The sequence below is a fragment of the Dipodomys merriami genome, unplaced genomic scaffold (genome assembly GCF_024711535.1).
Source record: "Dipodomys merriami isolate MVZ:Mamm:240054 unplaced genomic scaffold, mDipMer1.0.p SCAF_15, whole genome shotgun sequence".
Taxonomy (NCBI): Eukaryota; Metazoa; Chordata; class Mammalia; order Rodentia; family Heteromyidae; genus Dipodomys; species Dipodomys merriami.
In genome coordinates this window covers 24,497,549-24,521,411 of record NW_027202826.1, presented here as the reverse complement: position 1 = coordinate 24,521,411, position 23,863 = coordinate 24,497,549, and the positions used below count along the sequence as shown (strand labels likewise).

General features: G+C 41.2%; 1 protein-coding gene across 1 annotated transcript in view; it reads right to left on the bottom strand.

Moving 5' to 3' along the window:
• Egf (epidermal growth factor) overlaps positions 1–23,863 on the bottom strand; it is a 68,383-nt gene that overhangs the window by 26,997 nt on the left and 17,523 nt on the right. The window contains exons 6-13 of the mRNA XM_070022455.1: positions 17,018–17,143; positions 15,447–15,569; positions 13,569–13,691; positions 11,341–11,466; positions 9,650–9,786; positions 7,261–7,409; positions 2,766–2,870; positions 1,768–1,991 (exon numbers count right to left, since the gene is read on the bottom strand). Coding sequence (XP_069878556.1) covers positions 1,768–1,991; positions 2,766–2,870; positions 7,261–7,409; positions 9,650–9,786; positions 11,341–11,466; positions 13,569–13,691; positions 15,447–15,569; positions 17,018–17,143 — 1,113 coding nt within the window. The remainder of the gene's footprint in view (positions 1–1,767; positions 1,992–2,765; positions 2,871–7,260; positions 7,410–9,649; positions 9,787–11,340; positions 11,467–13,568; positions 13,692–15,446; positions 15,570–17,017; positions 17,144–23,863) is intronic.

Here is a 23,863-nt window from a genome sequence, read left to right as displayed (position 1 = left end):
AGCAGAAAAGAATGTTTTTGAGATGACTATTTCTTCAAATTCCTCTTTCTACCAACACCTTCCCTCCATTGGCCCCACGTCCTTCTCTCTCTGCCCTGTCATCTTAGTATCTGTTTTTGGAAAAAGCTAATGTGTTTTCTGCTACCTGCATTTCTATGGTTCTGTGGGCTTCCTTCTAGAGCACCCCAACCAAAACCACCTCTCAAGGCCATCAGGAATTTCTTTGACAAGTCAGGAAAGGAATTAGGGAAATGTGATCACACATAACCTCAAACAGTTAAAGAACACTAAGGAGGCCCCAGTTTGAAAGCTCAGTAATACTGCACGTGAGCAGTCAATGTCATGACTTAGAACCCAGGGCTCCCTCTGGTGGCTCCAACCTCAAATATCAGGCGACAGTGAATCTCCACCCCATTATAACTAAGATCATTAACATCCATAATTCTTTTTATGTGGTAATACACATTATAACATTTACCACCTTAACCTTTCTAAGTGTCCAGTTCAGTAGTGTTATATATATTTATATGCTGTTGTACAGCAAATCTCCAAACTTTTCATCTTGCCAATCTAAAGCTCGCTGCCTGTTAAATAACTCCCATGTCCCTCTCCATGTCTCCCCTGGTAAATACCATCCGACTTCATGTTTGTGTGAATTTGGCCACTCCTCAAGGCCATCCATTTGAAGCATGTAAGAATTAGCAAGTGTTTCAACTACCAAATATCCACTCCCAACATCATTTTCCTTATTGCTTTTTATTACCATTAAATGTGAATTCATTTACTCTTTATATTAAAAAGCTTAAGCAGGCAGCTGAAAGCCACCACATAAATTTCAGTAGATGGCACTAGGGGGCTAGGAATGATTACTTAGATAATTTCAAACCAGAGGATTTGACAATAGTCTTCAATAAAAAGTCACATTCATCATTTTTCAGTAGCAATTTCAAATTACTAACCTATGCTTTGGACTAGATTATGACATTTTTTACTATTGTGGTTAGGAACGTTAAAGTGCCTCTCTACCTTCTTCTGGAAAAGCTCTAAGTTTTCAGTTACTTGCATGGTGTTTTCTAAATAAGGAAGGTTTTCTCACGAGACTCCACGACTTCACAGAAATCTCCACACCTAGCCTTCCCTGTCCCTACCATTGCCTTTTATCACAATCATGTGTCCTGGTTCAAAGCCTGGGTTTACAGACTCCCTGAGTCCTTGTCCCCACTGCTAACACAAGCTGACAGCCACCTACACTTCCCCTTTATATGGCCTTGTGCCGTGAAAATATTTGTGAGAATAAATGGTAAACTGCACTTGCTAATTTATGTACATGTGGTCAACTGACAGTTGCTAATGCCTAAAAGTGACAGTATCGCTTGTGAAATGACACTCTGTAAAAATGTGAAGAAATGCTAGTGGGACCAAGTTTTTAGTCCTAAATTTGGAAAATTTTAGTATTTTCATTCTGATTTGGGAAAGCCTAGGAAAGAGAAATGATTGTACAACACTCCATTTTAACCAGTCTTTCAACATAGGTAATCCTGCTGCTCTTAATGCCTATATGTTTGTCTGACTTTCTTTTCATCATTTGGTAAACTGTGTGTGTAGCGGGGGAGGTTGGGTGTGTGCTTGTGTGTGTATTTGTGTCTGTGTTTGTTACGTTGGTGTGTGTGTGTGTGTGTGTGTGTGTGTGTGTGTGTGTGTGTGTATTGTGGTTAGCATTCATCAGCACTCAGTCAAATGAAGAAATGGCCCACCCCAAAGCCTCACCTACATCATTCTGGACAAGTCTTTGGCGTTTGGAACCATCCAGATTGGCCATTTCAATGACAGCCTGCTTGGCATCACACCAATACAACAGGTCTGTCAAATAGTCAATGGTAATTCCACTGGGCTCCAACAGGTCAGAGCTGGCTATCACCAGCCGGCTGGAGCCTTTCAGGGAAGAGCTTTCAATTTTCGGATTAATCCCTGTATCGGTCCAGAATAATCTCCTTTAACCAAGAAAGCAAACAATAAATACGATCTGCATGAAAAATCCATTTTTCATCATTGAATGTATCAATAAGGGCTGGAGGTGTGGCTCAAGTGGTAGAGTGTCTGCAAGAACCCGATTTCAAATCCTGTACTGCAAAATAAAAATATCAATATAAATTACTTCAGGATATACTGAAGAAGGACATTAAGTCTGAGGCTCTGCATTCAAGTTCTTGTACAGAAACAGATGGAGAGGAAGAATGAAGGAAGAAGGAAGGAAGGAAGGAAGGAAGGAAGGAAGGAAGGAAGGAAGGAAGGAAGGCAGGCAGGCAAGCAGGCATGGAGGGAGGAAGGGAGGGAGGGAGAATGGGAGGAAGGAAGGAAAGAAGGAGGAAGGAAAGAAGGAAGGAAGGAAAGAAGGAAGGAAGGAAGGAAAGAAGGAAGGAAGGGAGGAAAGAAGGAAGGAAGCAAGGAAGGAAGGAAGGAAGGAAGAACAGAAGGGAAGGAGGAAAGGAGGGAGAAGGAGGAGGGAAGGGGAAGGGAAGGAAGGGAGGAGGTCAGAAGAGAAGGGAACCAAAGGGAAGGAAAGGGAAAAGGAGAGGAAGAGAGAAAAATTATACAAAATTATAAAAGACAGAATGTACATTAGCCACATCATTTCTGAAGATTTAAATAGATCTCCCAGATTCCCATGGCTTCAGATTCCACTATCACCTGAGGTCTTACACAAATTCCGTGGCAGGAGTTACCACGTGTCTGTAGCAGGGGCCCTGGGTTCCACAAATACCTACTTGGCCACCGGGTGAACAGCAATTCCTCGTGGCTGAGAGATGTTCTCCTTAATGATTGGTTGACGATGTTTACCACTTAGATCACTCCCTTCAATGACAGATTTCCTGAAATGTAGGTCATACAAGAACGTTTTGTTCTATCATCTTTACTTTTCGAACAAAAGCATTCTCATTCTTGATATGTTATCTCTTAAACATATACACATATATACAGTGCAAAATTAGCACCCACAAGCCCCCTCTGATTTAAAACACCATCTTGGAACTAACTTCCTGATACCTGTCTGAGAAATAAGAGAAAGTAAAAAGATGCTGGGACAGGGGCCTGGCAGGGATAACAACAGGATAAATGCCCTCAAGTCTCTTGCAGAAGCAACGGAAGCCAGAAGCAAGAGAGTTGTGAGGCCCCTGGACACAGAACCAGGAGGAGGGGACAAACCAGCATAGGACAGCAAGTGGAAGTTTATGATTTTCATCCATCTCTCTGTGTGTGTTGGGGAGGGGGGCCAGGAGGGGGAACTGGGATTTTGAACTCAGGGTCTTGTGCCTGCTCAGCAAATGCTCTACCATCTTGAGTCACACTTCCAGACCTTTCTGCTTTATTTTTGCAGATTATGTTGTGGACTTCTTGCCTGGTAGGTTTGGAACTCCAATCTCTGTATCTCAAGTAACTGGGATGACAGGCACAATCCACTGAGCCTGGTTTTGCCCATCTGATTCTAAGATGGTTGAGAATACAGTGGCTTCACTGACTATAGTTAAGTTACCCTGGAATCTTGTGCCCATCTTCCCCCAGTAGGAAGGAAGAAGTTCTGAGGCCACTTGCTGGGCCTGGGGGAATAAAACCATCAGCTCCATTTTCACATCCTCTATAAATTCTACTTGGAGGCTAGGAATGTGGTTTAGCGGTAGAGTGCTTGCCTAGCATGCATGAAGCCCTGGGTTGGATTCCTCAGTACCACATAAACACAAAAAGCCAGAAGTGGCGCTATGGCTCAAGTGGTAGAGTGCTAGCCTTGAGCAAAAGAAGTTCAGGAACAGTGCCCAGGCCCTGAGTTCAAACCCCAGGACTGGCAAAAGAAATAAATCTACTTGGAGAAGGATTGGGTGATGAGAATTGAGCCCCCTGAGGTGCTCCCCGAATAATCCACTTCTATTTGGTTCAACCAAAAAGTGAAGTTCAAACTTACAGTGTAGGGAGCTTTAAGAAAGCAAAGAGCAGCACAAGTAGGCTCACTTTGACTCTAGTGTACTCCTTAATTGAAGGGAGCATCTCTTTGTATTCATTGGGAGCTTTCAAGGGAGACTACCACCCTACTTTCAGAGTGAGAGCTGCCCAACAAGATCCTCCAGAGAATGCTTTTTCAAAAAAATCTTATGGTAGTTTTTGCTATTCACCCCCAAACGGATAAACATATATTTCTACCTCCTTAATTTAATTAGCTTTAGTAACCAGTAATCCTTCATACTAAAGAATAATAGCATTGCATGGGGGATTAACAATTAGCTTCCTTCCTAGACCTTAGATGTTTGCTGAATCGGTCCCTTCCTAGGCCAGTATAGAATAGACCAACTCTGTTATCATGTCATCAAATACCATGACACTGCAATCTCAATTATTTAAATCCAATTTCTAGCTCATATCAAGGTTTTCCAACTGTAAACATCTCATTGCTAGACAAATGAAAGGTTTACATTTGGCAGCTGTCTTCAGAGGTTAGAGGGCTTAAAAGGGGCTTGTGATTACTGAAGTCAATGAGGGAGGAAATTTGAGGTCTAATTTTGCAATATAGGGTTGTGTGGGCATATTTCTGTACTAGCTACCAGCATACTAGTAATCAAATATTGCTAAATGTCAGGACATGGAAAAATAGGTAAAAGGCCCATTGCCCTTAGAAGGCTCAAGAGTGTTAACACCTATTGTCATGATCAATGTTTACTCTCTGAAAACAACGCACTGGCTGTTATTATAAGCAGCTGACACTGAAGACATCCTTTCAAGTAGGTTCAGCGTGGAGAAGGCTGTTTTTTATTATTTTGATCATTATTACGATTATGGTCAATTTAAATTTGTTCCATGAGACTCTAGGTTTGGCACATTTAAACCAACTCTGATTGCTAAGGATTTTTGCTAAGGATTGAGTCCAAGGCTTTATACATGCTAAATACATATTGTCCTTTTGAGCAATAGCATAGTCCAACTTCTATGATTATTCAGAGTATCATCATTAAAAATGATCATCTTTGAACTCTGCTTCCAGATCTGATACTACTTGAACGACTGGCCCTGGTCAAATTATTTCACTTTCTCTGATGATCAATTTTCTTCATCTTCAAACTGGAGATAAGAAAATACATCTCTCTGAAAATTAGCAGTCTTCTGGATGGAAAGCTTTACTCACGGTATCTGGTAAATTATAGCTATTCAATAAATGAATACCCAGATAGTAAAGGAATGAAGGCACAAATGATCTCAGAGACACAGAGGTGAAGATTGGGAGGATCACTGGAGATCAGCACAGGAAAAAAAAATTACAAAGACCTTTATCTCAACAAATAAGCTGGGTGTGGTGGAAATCTGTGGCTCCAGCTATGTGGAAAGCCAGCACTGTAGTGCCAGCCCATGCAAGCCTGGGCAGAAACTTAAGGAAGACTGTATCAAACAGTCAATAATTTTAAACAAAACAGGTTGAACGCATGTCTCAAGCAGCAGATCACCTGACTAACAAGCTTGAGACTCTGAGTTCAAACTATTACCACCAAAAAATGTACATAGACCAATATATAGATGATCAAATAGCTAATAAGTGATAAACATAGATGATAGATAATAAATATAGATAATAGACTATAGATAGCTGCTAAATATAGGTAATAAATGATAAATATCGATAATAGGTGATAGATAAGTGATACCTATATAGAGATAATGACAATAGATGATAGATATAGATGAAAGAGGTGATAGATGGATAAAAGATTGATGACAGATGATAGATACGGACAGATGATAGATATAGAAAATAGATGAAAGGTAGAGAGATGAAAAATGTTCACCTTGGATATGGAGGTGTCATTTATTGATGATTGCATACCACATACTTCTCACTTATTTATTATTTATTTATTTTTGTCAGTCGTGAGGCTTGAACTCAGGACCGGAGTGCTGTCTTTTACTCAAGGCTAGTGCTCTACCACTTTGAGCCATGATGCTACTTCCTGTTTTTTAGTGGTTAATTGGAGATAAGAGTCTCATGGGGACTTTTCTGCCCAGGCTGGCTTTGAACCTCTATCCTCAGTTCTCAGCCCCCTGCGTAGCTCGGTTTACAGGCCTGAGCCACCAGTGCGTGGTGTCACTTATTTTTAAGACCTTGTTTTCCCTCAGTAATACAAACACGTAGAGGTTTTCTGGGATACAGAAAGCTCATAGCAAGCATATAAACCCATTCCCTGGGACTTTCCTCTCAGGGCTGGAACTGCTGCTTCATGCAGTTCACTCACTCTTCCTTTCTTCACACATGGTGCACAGCTACCATTTCACATCATGGCTTCCGTTCCTGGAGCACATAGCACCTTTGATGTATCTGGTGAGGGACCATGGCCAGCAACCTCTCTCACAGAAGGAAGGAAGCGAGCTCTTTCCAGCATCTCAGTGAGGCAGCCATTTCTTCACTAGCTTTTCTCCAACCCTTTCCTGTTCTGTCCCCACGGTGACACAGGCCACCTGGACACCAAGAGCAGCAGCCATTCCTGCAGCCCCCAGTCTAGCATACCCAGAGGACAGAAATACCCGGACTGCACTCTAGTTCTATGGTTCCCAACCAAAAGAGAAACCGATCAACCCCTCAATCTCATAATCTGTCCTTCCCCCTCTCTCTCCTTCAAGTCTGCTTCTCTGAGCCAGCACGTCCAGTGGTGTGACCTGGAATAACTCATCCTTTCTGAGCCCTGTAAAAGTTGGGGGCTGGGCAGGCTTACCCAGCCATCCTTTTGGGAATGGATACCTTCCAATTGATAGCTACCTGCACAGACTTACAATATTTCTTCTACCTATGAACAGTCCAAGCATTTGTTTGGCTGGCGAAATAATGCTTTATCTTCCCAGTTAAACTGTGAGCTGGCTGCAAAGCTGGATAGTATCTCATGTTCCTTTGTCTCTCTCAGAAAACCTAGGAGAGAGGCCGACCCATAGCAGAGATTCAAAGGATGCACATACTGATGGTGCTCATATTTCAGGTTTCTCTGTTAACAAAGCCTGAACAGCAGAAGCACAAGGCTACTTTTTTAGTCCTGGAAATCTGTCCATAGCAGTTAGTTCAGTCTTGAAAGGAGTAACGGGCTTGCTGGAGGGCAGGGTGTGAGGGAATATAGATAGTACCATAGCCCCTTTCCACCGTTCAGCAAGCCCCCAGCAACACCGGAAGAGGAAACCAGTGGTGTTATCTATTTCCTCTCTTCCTTCCCCTGAGGCTTCAAACCCAAGCAGGAAACATACCCTCTGTCCGTCCAGTAGATTCGACGGCCAATCCAGTCCACAGCAAGACCTTCAGGCATGTCTATTCCTTCCTGGATGAGCCTCTCTCGCTGAGAACCATCCATGTGAGCTCTCTCTATCCATTTCAGGGCTGTGTGGGCAAAATAGAGCTGCAGAAGAGAACAGAGGCATGACTGGTCTGCGCTTAGAAATGAACGTGGAAGTGAGAGAAGGGATGGGTTAGGAGCGATGTTGTCAGACACCTTGTATTCACATACTGTGTGGTAGAATGGGAACTCCTTTGTACACTATTTAAAGATAGTAAAAAAAATAAAAAAGAGAAATGAACGTGGAGCATATCTAAAGAAGATGAAGGGGGCCTCGGGTCATCCAGGGTATCTGTGGAGAGCTTGGTTCTGAAGTTCAACACATCTACGATGAACCCCAATAGTTCTTCTTTCTGATGTGTGAAGCTATAAGCAAGTTTTCTTTCTTTTCTTTTTCTTTTTTTCGTTTTAGTTTTTGGTTATGCATGGGACTTGAACTTGGAGCTTGGGTACTGTCCCTGAGCTCTTTTGTTCAAGGCTAGCACTCTACCACTTTAAGCCACAGTGCCACTTCCAGTTTTCTGGTGGTTAATTGGAGATTAGAGTCTCGCAGAATTTCCTGCTCTGGTTGACTATGAACTGCAATCTTTAGAACTCAGCTTCCCGAGTAGCCAGGATTACAGAAGTGAGCCACAGAAGTGAGTCTGGCTAGTTTTTCTTAGTCTTACAGAATCTTAGTGTCCTACTTGGTCAAATGGGGATAATAAAATAGCTTATTAAGTTACATGAGGTATAGATAGATATACACAGGCGTAAATCCTTAGTGTCTGCACATATTTCTACCGGCAATTTATTATTCTTTCCCCATTGATCCATGACATAGCCTTTGTTCTTGAACGTTAGTAGCTACTATAGCCTGAAAGGAAGTCATGATTTGATAAGGGGTATCAGCTGAGCAAGCTTCAAGCACTCACTCAGCAGCATATTACTTTAGGGCAGGTCAGGGGACATGGGTTCCATTCCTAAATTTGCCACATATTTGTTTCACTGTCCTGGCCAAGGCCTTGAACTTCAGTTTTCCTGACTACAGAAATTAGAACATGTATTCATTGAAGTTGATTTCATCTCTAACTTTACATAATTTCCCTTTTTGTGTGCACCAGTACTGGGCTTGAACTCAGGGCCTGGGACACTGTCCCTTTTTCACTCAAAGCTGATAGTGCTCTACCACTTGAGCCATACCTCCAGTTTTAGTTTTTTGATGGTTAATTGGAGATGTGTCACAGACTTTCCTTCCCAGGCCGGCTTCAACCTGAAATGATCTTGGCCTCCTGAGTAGCTAGCGAGCCACCAGTGCTTCATAATTTCTTTCTCTTCTCTTCTCTTCTCTTCTTTTCTTTTTTCTCTCTCTTTCTCTCTTTCTTTCTTTCTTGCAGCTGTAGAGCTTGAACTCATGGCCCGGGCACTGTCGCTGAGCCTCTTTGTGCTCAAAGCTAGCACTCTACCACTTGAGCCACACTGCCACTTCTGGTTTTTGAGTGGATTATTGGAGATAAGAGTCTCAAGGGGACTTTTCTGTGTGGGCTGGCTTTGAACCACAATCCTCAGATCTCAGCCTCCTGAATAGCTAGGAGTACAGGTATGAGGCACCAGCATCTGGCTCATAGTTTCATTTTAGTTTGTCCATGTTGTCCAACTTTGCAGGTTCAAGGTTCTTTTTCAGTTAGTACACAAGCTATTAAAAGATTCCTGAATTTCATGAGAATGTTTGAATATCATATGCATGATATATATGTATTCATATATATATATAACATGTATTTATATTTGTGTGTGTGTGTGTGTGTGTGTGTGTGTGTGTGTGTGTGTTCCAGTATTGAGGTTTGAACTTAGGGCCTAGCACTCTAGCTTTTTCTGCCCAAAGCTGGCCCTCTACCACTTTAGCCACACCTTTACTTGCAGCTTTTCCAGTGGTTAATTGGAGATAATGGTCTTCCTAGATATTTCTTCTTGGGCTGGCTTTGAATCACGATCCTCAGATCTCACCCTCCTGGGAAACTGGGATTACAGAAATAAGCCTTGGGCATCCAACATGATATAATATTTGACACCAATTACTGACCCATATTTGATTTGCCTCAAATCTCAATCTCCCATTCCTCTCACTCCCATCCAACAATCAAAAACCTACTGTGGACTCCTTGTATGTACTTGGCACGGGTGCTCATTGGAGCTCAAAAGATGCCCCAAAGTCTACATTTAACTTGCTCTGCATGTAAGCATTCTGGGCTTAGAGGCTATTCATTTGCAAACATAAATACATCCTGCATTCTGTCCTGACAGCATACACATGTTCAGCCTACCTTGTTCTCTACTGGGTCATAATCGAGGGCAAAAACTGTCCCCACTTGCTGGCTAAGAAGGGTTCCATAATCTGTTCCATCAAAGTGCATGTGTCGAATATCTTGAGAATTGGCAAACAGCAAAACTGGTGGTGGTCCTGTTAACAAAATGGCAAACACGGCTTATTTACCATCTGCTTTAGGAGCCACAAAGCATTCCTGACTTCCTTATTGTACCTTCTTTAATTTCTGCAGCATTCATATAGTTAGCTTCCCACCAGTGTGCTGCAGGCAAAGATAGGCAAGAAGACTTCCTCTCCCAAGATATGACACACTGCCAGGATTTCACCAAGGATCCTTATCTTTCTAGGTATCTGCCTTTAAAACACAAATTACTTACATACTTCATTCAATGTTCCAAACCAGAGCCAAATGAGACAAATATTGGGTCTATAAACAACAACAACAACTTCTTGTTCTTGTTCTTCTTGTTCTTGTTCTTCTTGTTATTCCTCTTCCTCCTCCTCCTCCTCCTCCTCCTCCTCCTCCTCCTCCTCCTCCTCCTCCTCCTCATCCTCATCCTCCTCTTCCTCCTCCTCCTCCTCCTCTTCCTCCTCTTCCTCCTCCTCCTGCTTCTTCTTGGCTTGAACTCAGAACCTCATGCTTTTGCTTGGCTTTTTCACTCTAGGCTAGCACTTTTCCATTTAAGGAACATCTCCACTTCCAACTTCCTGGTGGTTACCTAGAGATAAGAGTCTCACAGACTTTTCTGCCCATGCTAGTTTCAAATCTGGATCCTCAGATCTCAGATTCCTGTGTAACTAGGATTACAGACATGGACTTTTTTTCTCTCTTTTCTTCCTTCCTTCCTTCCTTCCTTCCTTCCTTCCTTCCTTCCTTCCTTCCTTCCTTCCTTTTCTTTTCTTTTCTTTCTTTTTTTTGGTGGGGGAGGAGCCAGTTCCAGGGCTTGAACTCAGGGCCAAGGCACTGAACTTTAGCTTTTATGCTTAAGACTAGTGCTCTATTACTTGAGCCACAACTCTGCTTCCAGCTTTTTTTTGGGGGGTGGGGTCCAGTCATGGGGCCTGAACTCTGGGCCTGGGCACTGTCCCTCAGCTCTTTAGCTCAAGGCTAGTGCTCTACCACTTGAGCCACAGCACCACTTCCAGCTTTTTCTGCTTATGTGGTGCTCAGGAATGAATTGAACCCACGGTCTCATGCATGTGAGGCAAGCGCTCTATCACTGAGCCACCTTCCCAGCCCTGCTTCCAGCTTTTTTTTTATGAGGTAATTGGAGATAATAGTCTTACATGCTTTCCTGCCACAGCTTGCTTCAAACTGCATCCTTAGTTCTCAGCCTCCTGAGTAGTTAGGATTACAGGCGTGAACCACCAGTACCTGCCTATGACTTTTTTACCTATTGAATACACCATTCCTGACATGATGAAAAAATCTTTCCTGATGTCAGTTAACTCAGAAATATCCTTAAATATATCATTTATTTCTAAGTAATAATAAAAACATTATTATTTTGGTCCTTATTACTTACTTATAGTAACAGGATTTATTTTTCATTTCCAAACCTAAAAAAGAAGCCCCCCCAAAACAAGAATTTCCATCAAGATGCCCAAAACAATTCAATTCTGCATCTTTCTATGTGAAATGGGACTTTCCTGTCATCTTTGTGCAAGTCAGACAATCTTGGCACTAACCTGAAGCTGTGCAGCTTCTTTGGTCCAGCTGTAGATTATACCCAGGAAAGCATCCACATTCCCAGGATCTTGGGCTGAGAGGGATGCAGAGTTGGCTGCATCCACCATTGTCAGGTGATGAACAGCCTACAAAACAAACAGTTGCTTCGTCATAATATGATGTCATCCAAAATAGAACACATTTGCATCAAAGCACTGGGGTGCTGACTTTTAAAATCATTGCTACGGTTGTTTGCTCCACTGGATCAAGTTTCGTTTTCACAAATTAGAGCAAAATGTCACAGTACCCTTTCCCTCTATAACCCAACCCATGCATGTTAACCCTTCACATTCCAGTGGTCCTTTTCCTAGTGTGTTCTCCCAAACTAAAGACCAAGTGCAAAGAAAGAAATATGTTTTGGTAAGTAGCTGTTTCCTCTAGTAAGACATTTTTTGCCTTTCTCCCTTTTTTGATTTCTTGACATTTTCCCCTGCTGTTCAGACACTGGTGTTTGAACTCGGGGCATAAGTACTGTTCCTGACCTTTTTTGCTCAAGGCAAGCACTCTACCACTTGAGCCATATGTCCACTTTTGGTTTTGAGGTGGTTAACTGGAGATAAGAGCCTCTTGGATTTGTCTGACTGGACTGGCTTTGAACCATGATCCTCAGATCTCAACCTCCAGAGTAGCTAGGATTACAGGTATGAGCCACTAATGCCAAGTTCTTTTGATTTGTTTTGCCTTATTTATTTACTTTAGTATAACTTTTTAAGACCTTAGTTGGGTTTTAGTCAATTTTAGACTCAGGTAACACTTCATTCTGTACAATAAAAAGAGATCCCTTCTATTTCATTTTTTAAAATTCAAAACTCATAAAGCAACATGAAACTCTTCTGCTAATTTGGAGTGGTATCCTATATCTATATGCTTCAGTAACTTATGAAGATAAGAATACTAAGTTGAAGCAAAAGGCTAAATGTTCTGTATCTACGATTTTGTTCAATCCAGAAGGCAAATACTCCTACAGATGAGAAAAGAGAGACAAAGAGATGCCAATTACTAGTTCTAATCCTGCTGCTAGTAGTTAGCATTGATAACTCAGGGCTATCTAACTTTTGAAAATCAAAGGCTCAATTTAAATCTACAAGTTAATCTATTGCATAAATGTTTTACAGTTTGTAATATTAGAAAATGTACTCTCCTTTGACAATAAGATTAACCTTTTCTATTTATACAATTCCTATTCTCTTTTAAATGAATCATTATGTAGTTGAACAAAGGAGTTTCAATTCAACTTATCAGTTTATAAGTACAATGCATCTTGATCAACTTTTTAAAAATTTTAAATTGTTATTATAAAGGCGGTGTACAGAGGAGTTACAGTTACTTAAGTTAGGTAATGAGAACATTTCTTTTTGGACAATCACTGCTTTGATTAACTTTTTAAAATTAATTTTATTGTCAAGGTGATGTACAGAATGGTTACAGTTACATATGTAAAGTAATGAGTACATTTCCTGTTGAACATTGTCTTGATTAACTTTTAAGGTCACTTAAAAACCTTTATTCCAGACATGTACTAGTTATTGCAAATAAGGGAAACCAGGGGAGCTATGTTTCTTTGGGCCTGGCTTACTTCACTTGATATAATTTTTCCAAGTCTTTCCATTTCCTAACAAATGGGGCAATGTCATTTTTTCTGATGGAGGCATAGAATTCCATTATGTAAATATACCATATTTCCTTGATCCATTCATCTACTGAGGGAAATCTGGTTGGAAAAGGTCAGATAAGATGATGTTAAGCAAGATAAGGACACAAGTGGAATTTTCTTTCTGGCTATTGCTTCTAATGTATTTATAAGTTTTTTTTTTTTGTTGTTGTTGTTCCTTTGTATGTCCCTCCCCCACAGTATAACCCGTTTTCACTGTTTGATGTTGGTATAATTTGGGGAGGGGAAGGGAAAGAACAAATTGTTTAAACAGGGATACAGGTTGACCCATTGCAACAATGAGATATACAAGACATTATGTCGAAAAATGAACTTTACACTTTAGGCTGGAGGGGCAGAGATGGGAGGGAAGGGATGGTAGGGGAAAAACAAAGGAAGAGACAACATTGCTTGATAAGAAATGTACTCATTACCTTGCTCATGTAACTGTAACCCCTCCTCTGTACAGTATCTCACAATAAAAAACTTATTTTAAAAAAACAACTTTTTTTCCAGACAGAAAGCCAGTTGACTCACCACTGCATGCTTTTCCATCTGTCTGAAGTGTTGAGCCTTCGGGACAGAAGCACCGGGGGCCGTCTGGTGTCAGAACACAGCCATGGCTACATTCACTTGTGTTGCTTGGACAGGAAACAAATTCTAGTTAATGAAGAACAAAGTTAAGATTAGTGTAAAATCAAGTTTGTGGGAATTCATTACAAGCAGTTGCTAATAAAAAGTACTATTTGCTAGTGGCTCAAGTAGGTAAATCCTAGCTACTCAGGAGGCTGAGATCTGAGGATCATATTTCAAAGCCAACCCAGGAAGGAAATTCCTTGAGATTTTTATCAACAACTAACTAGGAAAAGCCACAGTGTAGGGGTAGTAGCTCAAGCAGTAGAGAGACAGACTTAAGCAAAAAATGCTAAGGGACAGGATCCAGGCCCATTATCAGCACATACACACACACACACACACACACACACACACACACAGGTGCTATGTTATCCATATAAATTAGGATACATGTCTATAGTCTGAATATTCAACAGGCTGAGACAGGAGTATCTCAAGTTCAAGACCAGATTAGGCTACATAGAAAGATCTGTCTCATTGAAAACATGCTATCCTCTAAAAAGGATGTTAAAGATTAAACATTTGTGCAATGCCATGATACCTGGGATATAAAACACCACCAACAACAAAAAAAATGGGCCAAAAAAATCATGCCTATAGATTCTCATTACTCAAGAGGCTGAGATCTGAGGATCTCGGTTCAAAGCCAGACCGAGGATACAAATGATTTTTATCTCTAATTAACGAGCAAAAATCTAGAAGTAGAACTGTAGCTCAGTTGGTAGAGCTTCAGTCCATGAGTAGAAACTGGATTGAGAGCTGGAGGCCCAAGTGCAAACTCCAGAGACAACACACACACACACACACACACACACACACACACACACAGTCACAAACACAAATTTTAATCTAAAAATATTAAAGAGTTCGGATTTTGGAAGGAGTCACTAGTTTCATTTTAGTGTCTTTTATCTCAAATAAGTAAGTCATCAAAATAAGTCATCAAAATTCCAAACTGTTTTAAATGCAACTGCACCAAATGATTCTCAAGTTCATCTGGAAAAGAAATTACATGTATAAGAAAAACTAAAGCTATTTGACCATGTGGGTAATTAGAAAGAGATGCTCTTAACAAAGTCCAAAAATGTGTGGTAAATATATTATAAATAAGTGATCATAAACATACATAAAGTACAATCATTAAAACAGAGGAGACACCTGGTGCTGGTGGCTCATGACTGTGATCCTAGCTCCTCAGGAGACTGAGATCTGAACTTTGCCATTCAGAGCCAGTCCAGGTGGAAAAGTCCCTGTGAGACTCTTATCTCCAATGAATCACTCAAAAACCAGAAGTGGTGCTGTGGCTCAAAGTAGTAGAGTGCTAGCCTTGAGCAAAAGAGCTCAGGGATAGCATCCAGGCCCTGGGTTCAAGTCCCATGACTAGAAACACACACACACACACACACACACACACACACACACACACACACACACACACACACACACACACACACAAACCAACAGTGGAGAATGAGTATAGCAACAGAGAGAAAATAATAGGACAGGAAAGAACTTCAGCTTAAGAAACAACTCAAGTACAAATGAGAATGTATGATGTAAGGTGTGTAAGGTGGTATTTGACATTTTAAATTGCTTTTCACTAGGTCTGTGGTACAGTCCAGTTCCCCATATTTTTTTTTAAAGCAAAACAAAGGTAAACTCCAAGGAAATATCAACTCTCACTCCTAACTGAAGTCCACCAACTTAGATCATAGTCACCTTAGAAACAGGACTGAAAATAAAAATAAAACACAATGAATAGTTGTCACTGTGACTTACGGTGACACCGTTTCCCATCAGGAAGGAGGACAAAGCCAACAGGGCACGTGCAATAATAGGATCCAGGGATGTTTTCACATCCAAGAGTACAGCCATGACTCCAAAGGGCACATTCGTTGACATCTGCACAAGGACCACAGAAGAGCGGAGTCAGATGGTCAATGGTTAATGATGAATATAAAAGGCAGTATCGCTATCAGCACAGGGTAGGGCAGCTCTGCTTGTATGTATGGGAGCTGATGTTGAGAAGGTTGTTTTTTGTTTTTTGTTTTCCCAGTTCTCAGGAAGGATGGCATTCATTACATGATCGTGGAAGCCATTTCTATTTCATCACAGTTTCTACAGCTCTTTCATGGATTACCTTTTGTTTTGGGTCCAGTCATGGGGTCTGAACTCTGGGCCTGGACACTGTCCCTCAGCTCTTCAGCTCAAGGCTAGCGCTCTACCACTTGAGCCACAGCACCACTTCCAGCTTTTTTTTTCTGCTTATGTGGTGTTGAGGAATCAAACCCAGGGCCTCATGCATGCAAGGCAAGTGCTCTACCACTGAGCCACCTTCCCAGCCCAAGAATTACCTTTCGATATGGCCATCCTATATCCTTAGAAAAGACATAGGATCCCATTTAAGTTAGGGACTATTGGATGTTCCTAATAGGTTGGTGGCATTACCTGTTCTTCTAAGACTAAATGTAGACATATTTCCCCAGCAGCTTTGCTGTGTCTGAAGTGCCAGAACCAGAAGCAGCTCACTGCCCGCACTGGCCCTGAGGAAGCACGGGGCTGTCCTTCATACACAGATGCTAGATTTATGTGTATTTGTGACTCACCCTATTTCTGCCGCATTCATTTATCACAAAACCACTGCACCATCTAGGAAAACAGCTGCCACATTTTTCCAGGTTCATTCAACCAAACCTAAATAAGCAGTCCGACTGACATTTCCCCAGGATTCAGACAGTATTACAGGGTGAGATGTGAGAATCCCAGAGAACCCAGCCATAACTATGGAACTACGCTGCTACCAGGAAAGTTGCCTGTCCTGATTCGCACAGTCAAATGAAAGAGAAAAAAAAAATCGCTAGAGCACAATCTGAGAATTCTTGAACATATCCATTCTTAAACAGCTTATGAGAGTGTTTGACCTGAGCCTCCAAAATATAAAAAGATCTGAGACTTTGAAAACACAAAGGGGTGGGGGTGAGGGCAAAACAGTGCTCCTCTGGCAAAGGAATTAAAAATAAGGGAAGGGGGGCTGGGAAGGTGGCTCAGTGGTAGAGTACTTGCATGCATAAAGCCCAGAGTTCGGTTCCTAAGCACCACTTAAGCAGAAAAAGCCGGAAGTAGCACTGTGGCTCAAGTGGTAGAGCGCTAGCCTTGAGCTGAAGAGCTGAGGGACAGCGCCCAGGCCCAGAGTTCAGGCCCCATGACCAACAAAAAAATAAAATAAAATAAAAGAAGGGAAAGGTGAACTTGAAGCTGGTTCCATCTCAGGCCCTGCCTGGCCTCCTGAATAGCCCCTGGCTCGGATAGGAGTAGGATTTACAGGCTTTGCAGAACTGTGCACGAGTTACCTTCACAGTGCTTTCCATCTGGGCTTAAAGTATAGCCCTCCGCACATGCGCACAACTGGGACTTGGGGTCTCGTCCACACAGGCCCCGGCTGCAGTTTCCTTTCTTCAGCTTGCAAAGTTTCTGCCCTGAAACAGAAGAGGTTTATTTGGAGTGAGTGGACATGTGTTCTGATAGCAGACAATGTTTGACCCCCACAGGGGGCTTAAGAAAGTCTACACTTCCCCTTGATGTCAACAGTAGTGGTGGTATCTTTTGCTGCCAAGAGTCAAAGCACATTCGTCTAGATTTCCTAGAATGAGGAAGGTGGTTGGTTCTCCCCTGGTGCCACTCCCAGAGCGCCCCTCAAGATAAAGAGCCCTAATCAACTAGAGATGGCATTCGTTAGACTGCAAACATTGAACATCTACATAGTTATTTTATTCTGATTTTTGTGTACCAAAAAAAAAAGCACATAGCCAGATGCTGGTGGCTCATTGTCTGTAATCCCAACTACATAGGAGGCTGAGATCTGAGGATAAAGGTTGGAAGGCAGCCCAGTCAGGAAATTCAGGAAGACTCTTCTCTCCAACGAAGAAAGAGGAAGAAGGAGGAAGGAGGAGGAGGAGGAAGGAGGGAAGGGGGAGGGAGGGGGGAGGGAGGGAAGGAAAGAAGGAAGGAAGGAAGGAAGGAAGGAAGGAAGGAAGGAAGGAAGGAAGGAAGGAAGGAAGGAAGGAAGGAAGGAAGCAGCTGCCAGAAGTGGAGCTATTGTTTTAACCAACAAAAGATCAGGAACGCACGACTATAATCCTAGCTACTCAGGAGATTGAGATCTGAGGATCATGGTTCAAAGCCAGCCTGGGTAGGAAAGTCCCCATGAGACTCTTCTCTCCAATTAACCACCAGAAAACCAGAAGTGGCACTGTGGAACAAAAAAGCTCAGGGACAGTGTACAGGCCCTGAGTTCAAGCCACAGGAGTAGCATAAAAAACAAAAAAGAAAATCAAAACAAAAAGAGGCACATAAACAAACACGCTAAAGACTAAATATCTGTTTGAGAAATAGTAAGGCTTCAAACTTAACATCTTTTCCAGTGAGATAAATTGAATACTTAATTGCTTTTGTATTCATTAAAGAACAGCATCTTTCAGATTTCACATGTCATTATCATGTATCTTCTCTAATTTCTGATTTTAGCAGTTGACAGCATCCTATGTATAATGAAATATCCCAGAGTAAATAGGAAAATCTGCTCAATGAAAGAGATGCTTAGGTTGAGTTATCTACAGTTGTGTTGAATTCTGGGTAATAGGATGCTTGGTTATTGTAATGTTTATTAACTATAAGTGGATGTTTGGGTTCAATTAATTGCTTTGAACAATAAATGGATAATTTGGTAGCTTTGTTTTTCCGAGCCCAAGTGAAAGCTAAACTAGTAGTAACCCTTTTTTTTTTTTGGGGTCCGGTCGTGGGGCCTGAACTCTGGGCCTGGGCACTGTCCTTCAGCTCTTCAGCTCAAGGCTAGCGCTCTACCACTTGAGCCACAGCGCCATTTCCAGCTTTTTTCTTTTTTGCTTATGTGGTGCTGAGGAATCAAACCCAGGGCCTCAGGCATGCAGGGCAAGCGCTCTACCACTGAGCCACCTTCCCAGTCCTAGTAGTAACCCTTTTGAAAAAGAGTTCTCTCTCTCTTTCTTTCTCTCCTTATATTTTATCAATTTAAAGAGCTAGACCTTTGTAAATGATATGGGAAACTGAGGAAAGCTTGAGTGTGGGTTAGGGACAGACACCCAGAATGCAAGGTATGAGAGGAGGAGCAGAGATCCAGGAAGGTCAAGGAAGAAAATTAGGTTGTGGAGCCTGAAATCCTGGATGGTTTAAGGCAGCAATGGCCTGTTTACAATGAGCAGAGCACACAGCCCGCACAGGAGACTCCAGTTCTCCTCCACTCTGCAGGCCTGCAGAGTAGACAAGCCTGGAACAGTTCTTGCAGCTTTGTGTCTCTGATCTCTCTTATAAAGTTATCTTCCTCATCTGACTTCACCTATTTCCCCTTCTACTTCAAGGTACTGCCAAAAGATAAACATTCAACAACGTTAGATAATGAACTTCACTGGCTTTTGGTTGCCATCATTAAATCAACAACATGTAATAAATATACGGAGATGCCACACTGCACAGGGCAGAACAATCCATTTTTATAATATAGTTTCTCATTACTTGCCTTGTAGGGTTAAATCAGAGAGGACTTCTTTATCATGACCTGTTTGGGGACTTCACAGTCTTCTCTCTTCTGATTTTTTCAGAAAGTCTGGTAAACAACTTGGTTTGGGTTTGGTGATGTGGAACTTCAGCATGAATGACAGCATTATGGTTTGGTCTATGGGAGCCTAGTTCAGGAACTCAGTCCAGATCAGTGGCTTCCATTCATTTTCTATTTAACATGAATAAAGACTTTCTTGGCTTAGAAACTTCAGGATTCCATACGAACATATTTTTGCCCCACTAAAAATAGGATTCTGATTTGGCAGATCAAAAGAAAGACTCTGAAATCTGCCTTTATAGGAACTCTGAGGAGATTCTGATGCTAGAGTCTTGGAATCACCCTTTGAGAAAGCCCCAGCTAATATACTCATATGTGATACTTCTTTTAGCTCATCACAGGTAACTAGCATTAGCTAGTCTGTGTTAACTAACATAGGTATTTTGAACTTGTTCTTTCAGATCTCTGGACAGAATTAAACGCACAAACAAATTTTTGCCAACTTGATTGGTGGCAGTACTGTGGTTTGAACTCAGGGCGTGGATGCTGTCCCTTAGCTTTTTCTCTCAAGGCTGGCTCTCTACCTTTTGAGTCTCAGCTTCACTTCCAGCTTTTTAGTGGCTAATTAGAGATAAGAGTCTCACAGATGTTCCTGCCTGGGCTGGCTTCAAACTACGATCCTCATATCTCAACTTCCTGAGTAGCTAGGATTACAGGCGTGAACCACTAGAGTCTGGCTTAAGTCTTTCCATAATACAAGTGCAATATTGCTTACTAAGATCGACATTGGACAGTCTTTTGGATACTGATTTTGATTAAAATTTTTATGCCAATTACACATGTACAGTTAACAGTCTTTCTCATTGTTTCTCATTGCTTCAGTTAAGCTATCAAAATTTTAACTATGCAATTTCTGAATAAAATGGATCAAATTTTAAAAGAGAACAAATAAATTTAGAAATCTGTAAATTTATCAGAGACCAAGTATATTCACCTGAACTTTCTTTTTTTTAAAAAATGCACAAAATACTTTTAACTTTACAAGTGAAAATTCTACATTGGCTTTTTATTTGCACTTAACCTTCAGATAACAAAAAAGTAAGAGATCGTGATTATCATAAGTATTGCTTGTAGAAATCTTTGCAAACTCAGCATGATAGATGATTACAGGATTAAGAATCAAGAAAATCAAGTTATATTCCTGCAAATCTGTTTTACAGCAAATCTGCTTTACTCCTTCGGCTTTTCTTAATCTATGAAATAGAAGTATTAAGGTTGATATTCTCTGGTAACTCCCCTTCTTATGTTTTATTTTCTTTACTTATTCTTGCTGTATTGGTGTGTGTGTGTGGGGGGGGGGGTTGGGGTTCAACACCCAGGGCCTTGTGCATGCTAGTCAAGCACTCTATCACTGAGCTACATCCCCAAGTCCTTGCTAGCCTCCTTATGTGCCTAGTCCCACTCTTCTACTCTAGACAGGTCTCATTATGGAGCCTATGCTAGCCTTGAACTAGATACCCTGATCTCTCAAACCTTCTGAGGCTTGGATTACAGGCATGTTAATTGGAGATAAGAGTTTTATGGACTTTCCTGACCAGGCTGGCTTTGAACCGTGAGCCTCAGATCTCAGCCTCCTCAGTAGCTAGGATTACAGGCATGAGCCACCAGCACCTAGCATGTATCTTTGTTCCATATTTTTCATTGATGAACTTCTCAGGCTAGTCATGTTCTTGACTCCCATTTATAGTATCAGTAACACCAAGCCCATGCCTTTAGCAGTAGTGGAGTACAACAAGTGCCCAATATACCTGCCCACCTTGTGTTCCCCTAACTGGGGTGTTTAGGTTTTCTATCTCCAGTCAGCTTGCTCACTTGCTGCTTTATTTATTTATCTTGCCAGTCCTGGGGCTTGAACTCGGGGCCTGAAGCACTGTCCCTGAGCTTCTTTTGCTCAAGGCTAGCACTCTACCACTTGAGCCACAATGCCACTTCCTTTTTTCCCCATTTGTGTGGTACTGAGGAATCAAACCCTTGGCTTCGTGCATGGTAGGCAAGCACTCTACCACTAAGCCCAGTCCTCTAGTCAGCTTTAAAGATAGAACTCAAATAAAATGTCAGCCTGGGCTAGCTCTTCCACTCTCCCGTGCTGCTGCTGATTTTAATGATACCTAATAATAACCATCACTCTTCAGTGACAGACATAGGCCCAGAGCAGTTGCTAGTCTCCTCTCTCTGTGGCTGTGATGATAATGTGACCTGAATTCAGGCACTATGAAAGGTCATTTTAGGAAATGGCCAAACCCAGAAGATTAATTAATCTTCTGCTGATCTTTAGATCTTTAGCTTCAAACTAGGCCAAAGCAAGCGCTCAGGATGCCGCTGCTGGCCTCAGCTGACACCGCTTCTCAGAGCCACACACAGCGGCTAATTACCTTTGAGATCAACTAAAGCTCCTAATCATGGAGGTTAGCCTTTGCAGCCAGTGGCCCTTCAAGGGCTGCCTGATGGACCTGCTACCCTCCTGAGATTTCTGTGGACTCCACCCTGCCCAGTTCTGAAGAAGAATATATGGCATTATCTAACCAGCTGGACCCCAGCACCTCTTTCTCTTCTGCCTCATCTCATCCACAAGGCCTGGCCAGTCTCTTTCATCCAAATACATTCTCTCTAATCATTCTCAAAAACTAAATATTTGCCATCCCCAACATTTAGCACCTAGCAATAATAATAAACAAAAATAAAATGTTGCTTTATGAAGCATTCACAGGATCACATTTAATTTTCTTAACAATTTCTTGGGCTATGCAGAACAATTATTTTCCATTATACAGATTAGGAAATGCTTCTGAGGGAAAGGACAACACAGGCAGCAAGAGATTAAGACTGAGACTAAAGCTCAAGCCTTTTGATTGCTGGATTCATCTCCTTATTGAATATATATGGGGTATGTGTGTATGTATGTACATGTACTTGTGTACATGCAGATTTAATGTGTGTATATATTTATATTTAATATATACATTAAATAAATATATACACATATGTATATTTAACATGTACACAATTTATTTGTGTATATAATATTTAATATATACAAAATAAATATAAATATATTTAATATGTGTACATGTAGTATTACTATGAGCTTTTTGGAATTTGTATAAAATCCTGTTATAGTTTGGCTTTGTGTGTTAATTATCTTTCTCTTTAGTGAATTCTCAATAGAATGGAATAGACTGCTTCAACTTCTTCAAAAAAAAGTTGCCAAAATATTCAGGATAGAAGTTTATTCTTCTGTTTTAATAAATATGCAAGAGAGAAAATACAAGAATGGCCATTCTGTGTTACTGGAATCATAAGTACAATTTTTTAAAATCCACTTAGACAGAACCTAACTTGTTGATATTCTTCTCCATCTTTGCCCCTTTAAAAATCAGGGGCTGACTTTCTTCCACTCTATTGAAAGTATATTCCTTTCTTCATAAATTTGCCTATTATTTTAAATAAAAAAGTAAAATCAGCCAATCCAAATCCACAAACTAAAGACTTGTATAAGCCATCAAACCATCTTCTTTGCAAAGCTCTGTGGCTTTTTATTTAGCAGCATCAGTGCATTGACCAGTCTTCCTGGGGCTGTTCTATATTGCACACTATGAATAGATCTCCAGGCTTTTAAGTCTACTTTTCCATAGCTTTTCCCTGAAGAAGATCTTTGCAACTAATCAGTATATCTGAGTTCTTCTTCCACTTGTTCTAAGAGCTCAAAGAAGAGCTAGAAATAATGGACTAAGTCACATGGACTGCTGCATAGAAACTAGAAAAACACCGCAGGATGAATGGCCCTTCGAGAGGAACAATGCACTTAACCATATGAGAAATCCCACTTGACAACAAAGCAGCCTGCAAACAACTTACTGGAATCAGCGTCTCTAAACCACTTGGGCTTCTCCCCAAATAGTTTTATTAAATCCTGTAGAAGTAGAGATTTATAGAACATGTTGGATAAATAAAAGCTTAGGCATATCTTGAGGAGTAATATGTTTTTGAATGTTTTTGTGTATGTTTGTACTTGTATTTTATAACAAAAATAAAACCAACGAAGTTATCTTTTGTCATATTCTCATTGAAGTTGCTTTAGTACTGATGCCTTAAAAACCCCCAAGTACTTCTTGCCAAATGAACTGGAATTATGAGAATAACATGCAGCAAGAAACTACCCAGGGGCTGGGAAGGTGGCTCAGTGGTAGAGCGCTTGCCTTGAGCTGAAGAGCTGAGGGACAGCGCCCAGGCCCAGAGTTCAGACCCCATGACCGGACCCCAAAAAAAAAAAAAAAAAAGGAACTACCCAGCCTCTACAGAAGTATATCTTTACATTTGGAGGGTAGCAGACCCATTGAGGATATGATGAAAGTTATCTATCAACAAAAGGAAAATAAGCTGGGCACCAATGGCTCATGCCTGTAATCCTAGCTACTCAGGAGGCTGAGATCTGAGGATTGCGATTTGAAGCCAGAAAACTCCATGAGATTCTTATCTCTAATTAACCCATTAAAGCCACATATAGAGCTGTGGTTCAAGTGGTAGAGTATTGGCCTTGAGTGAAAAA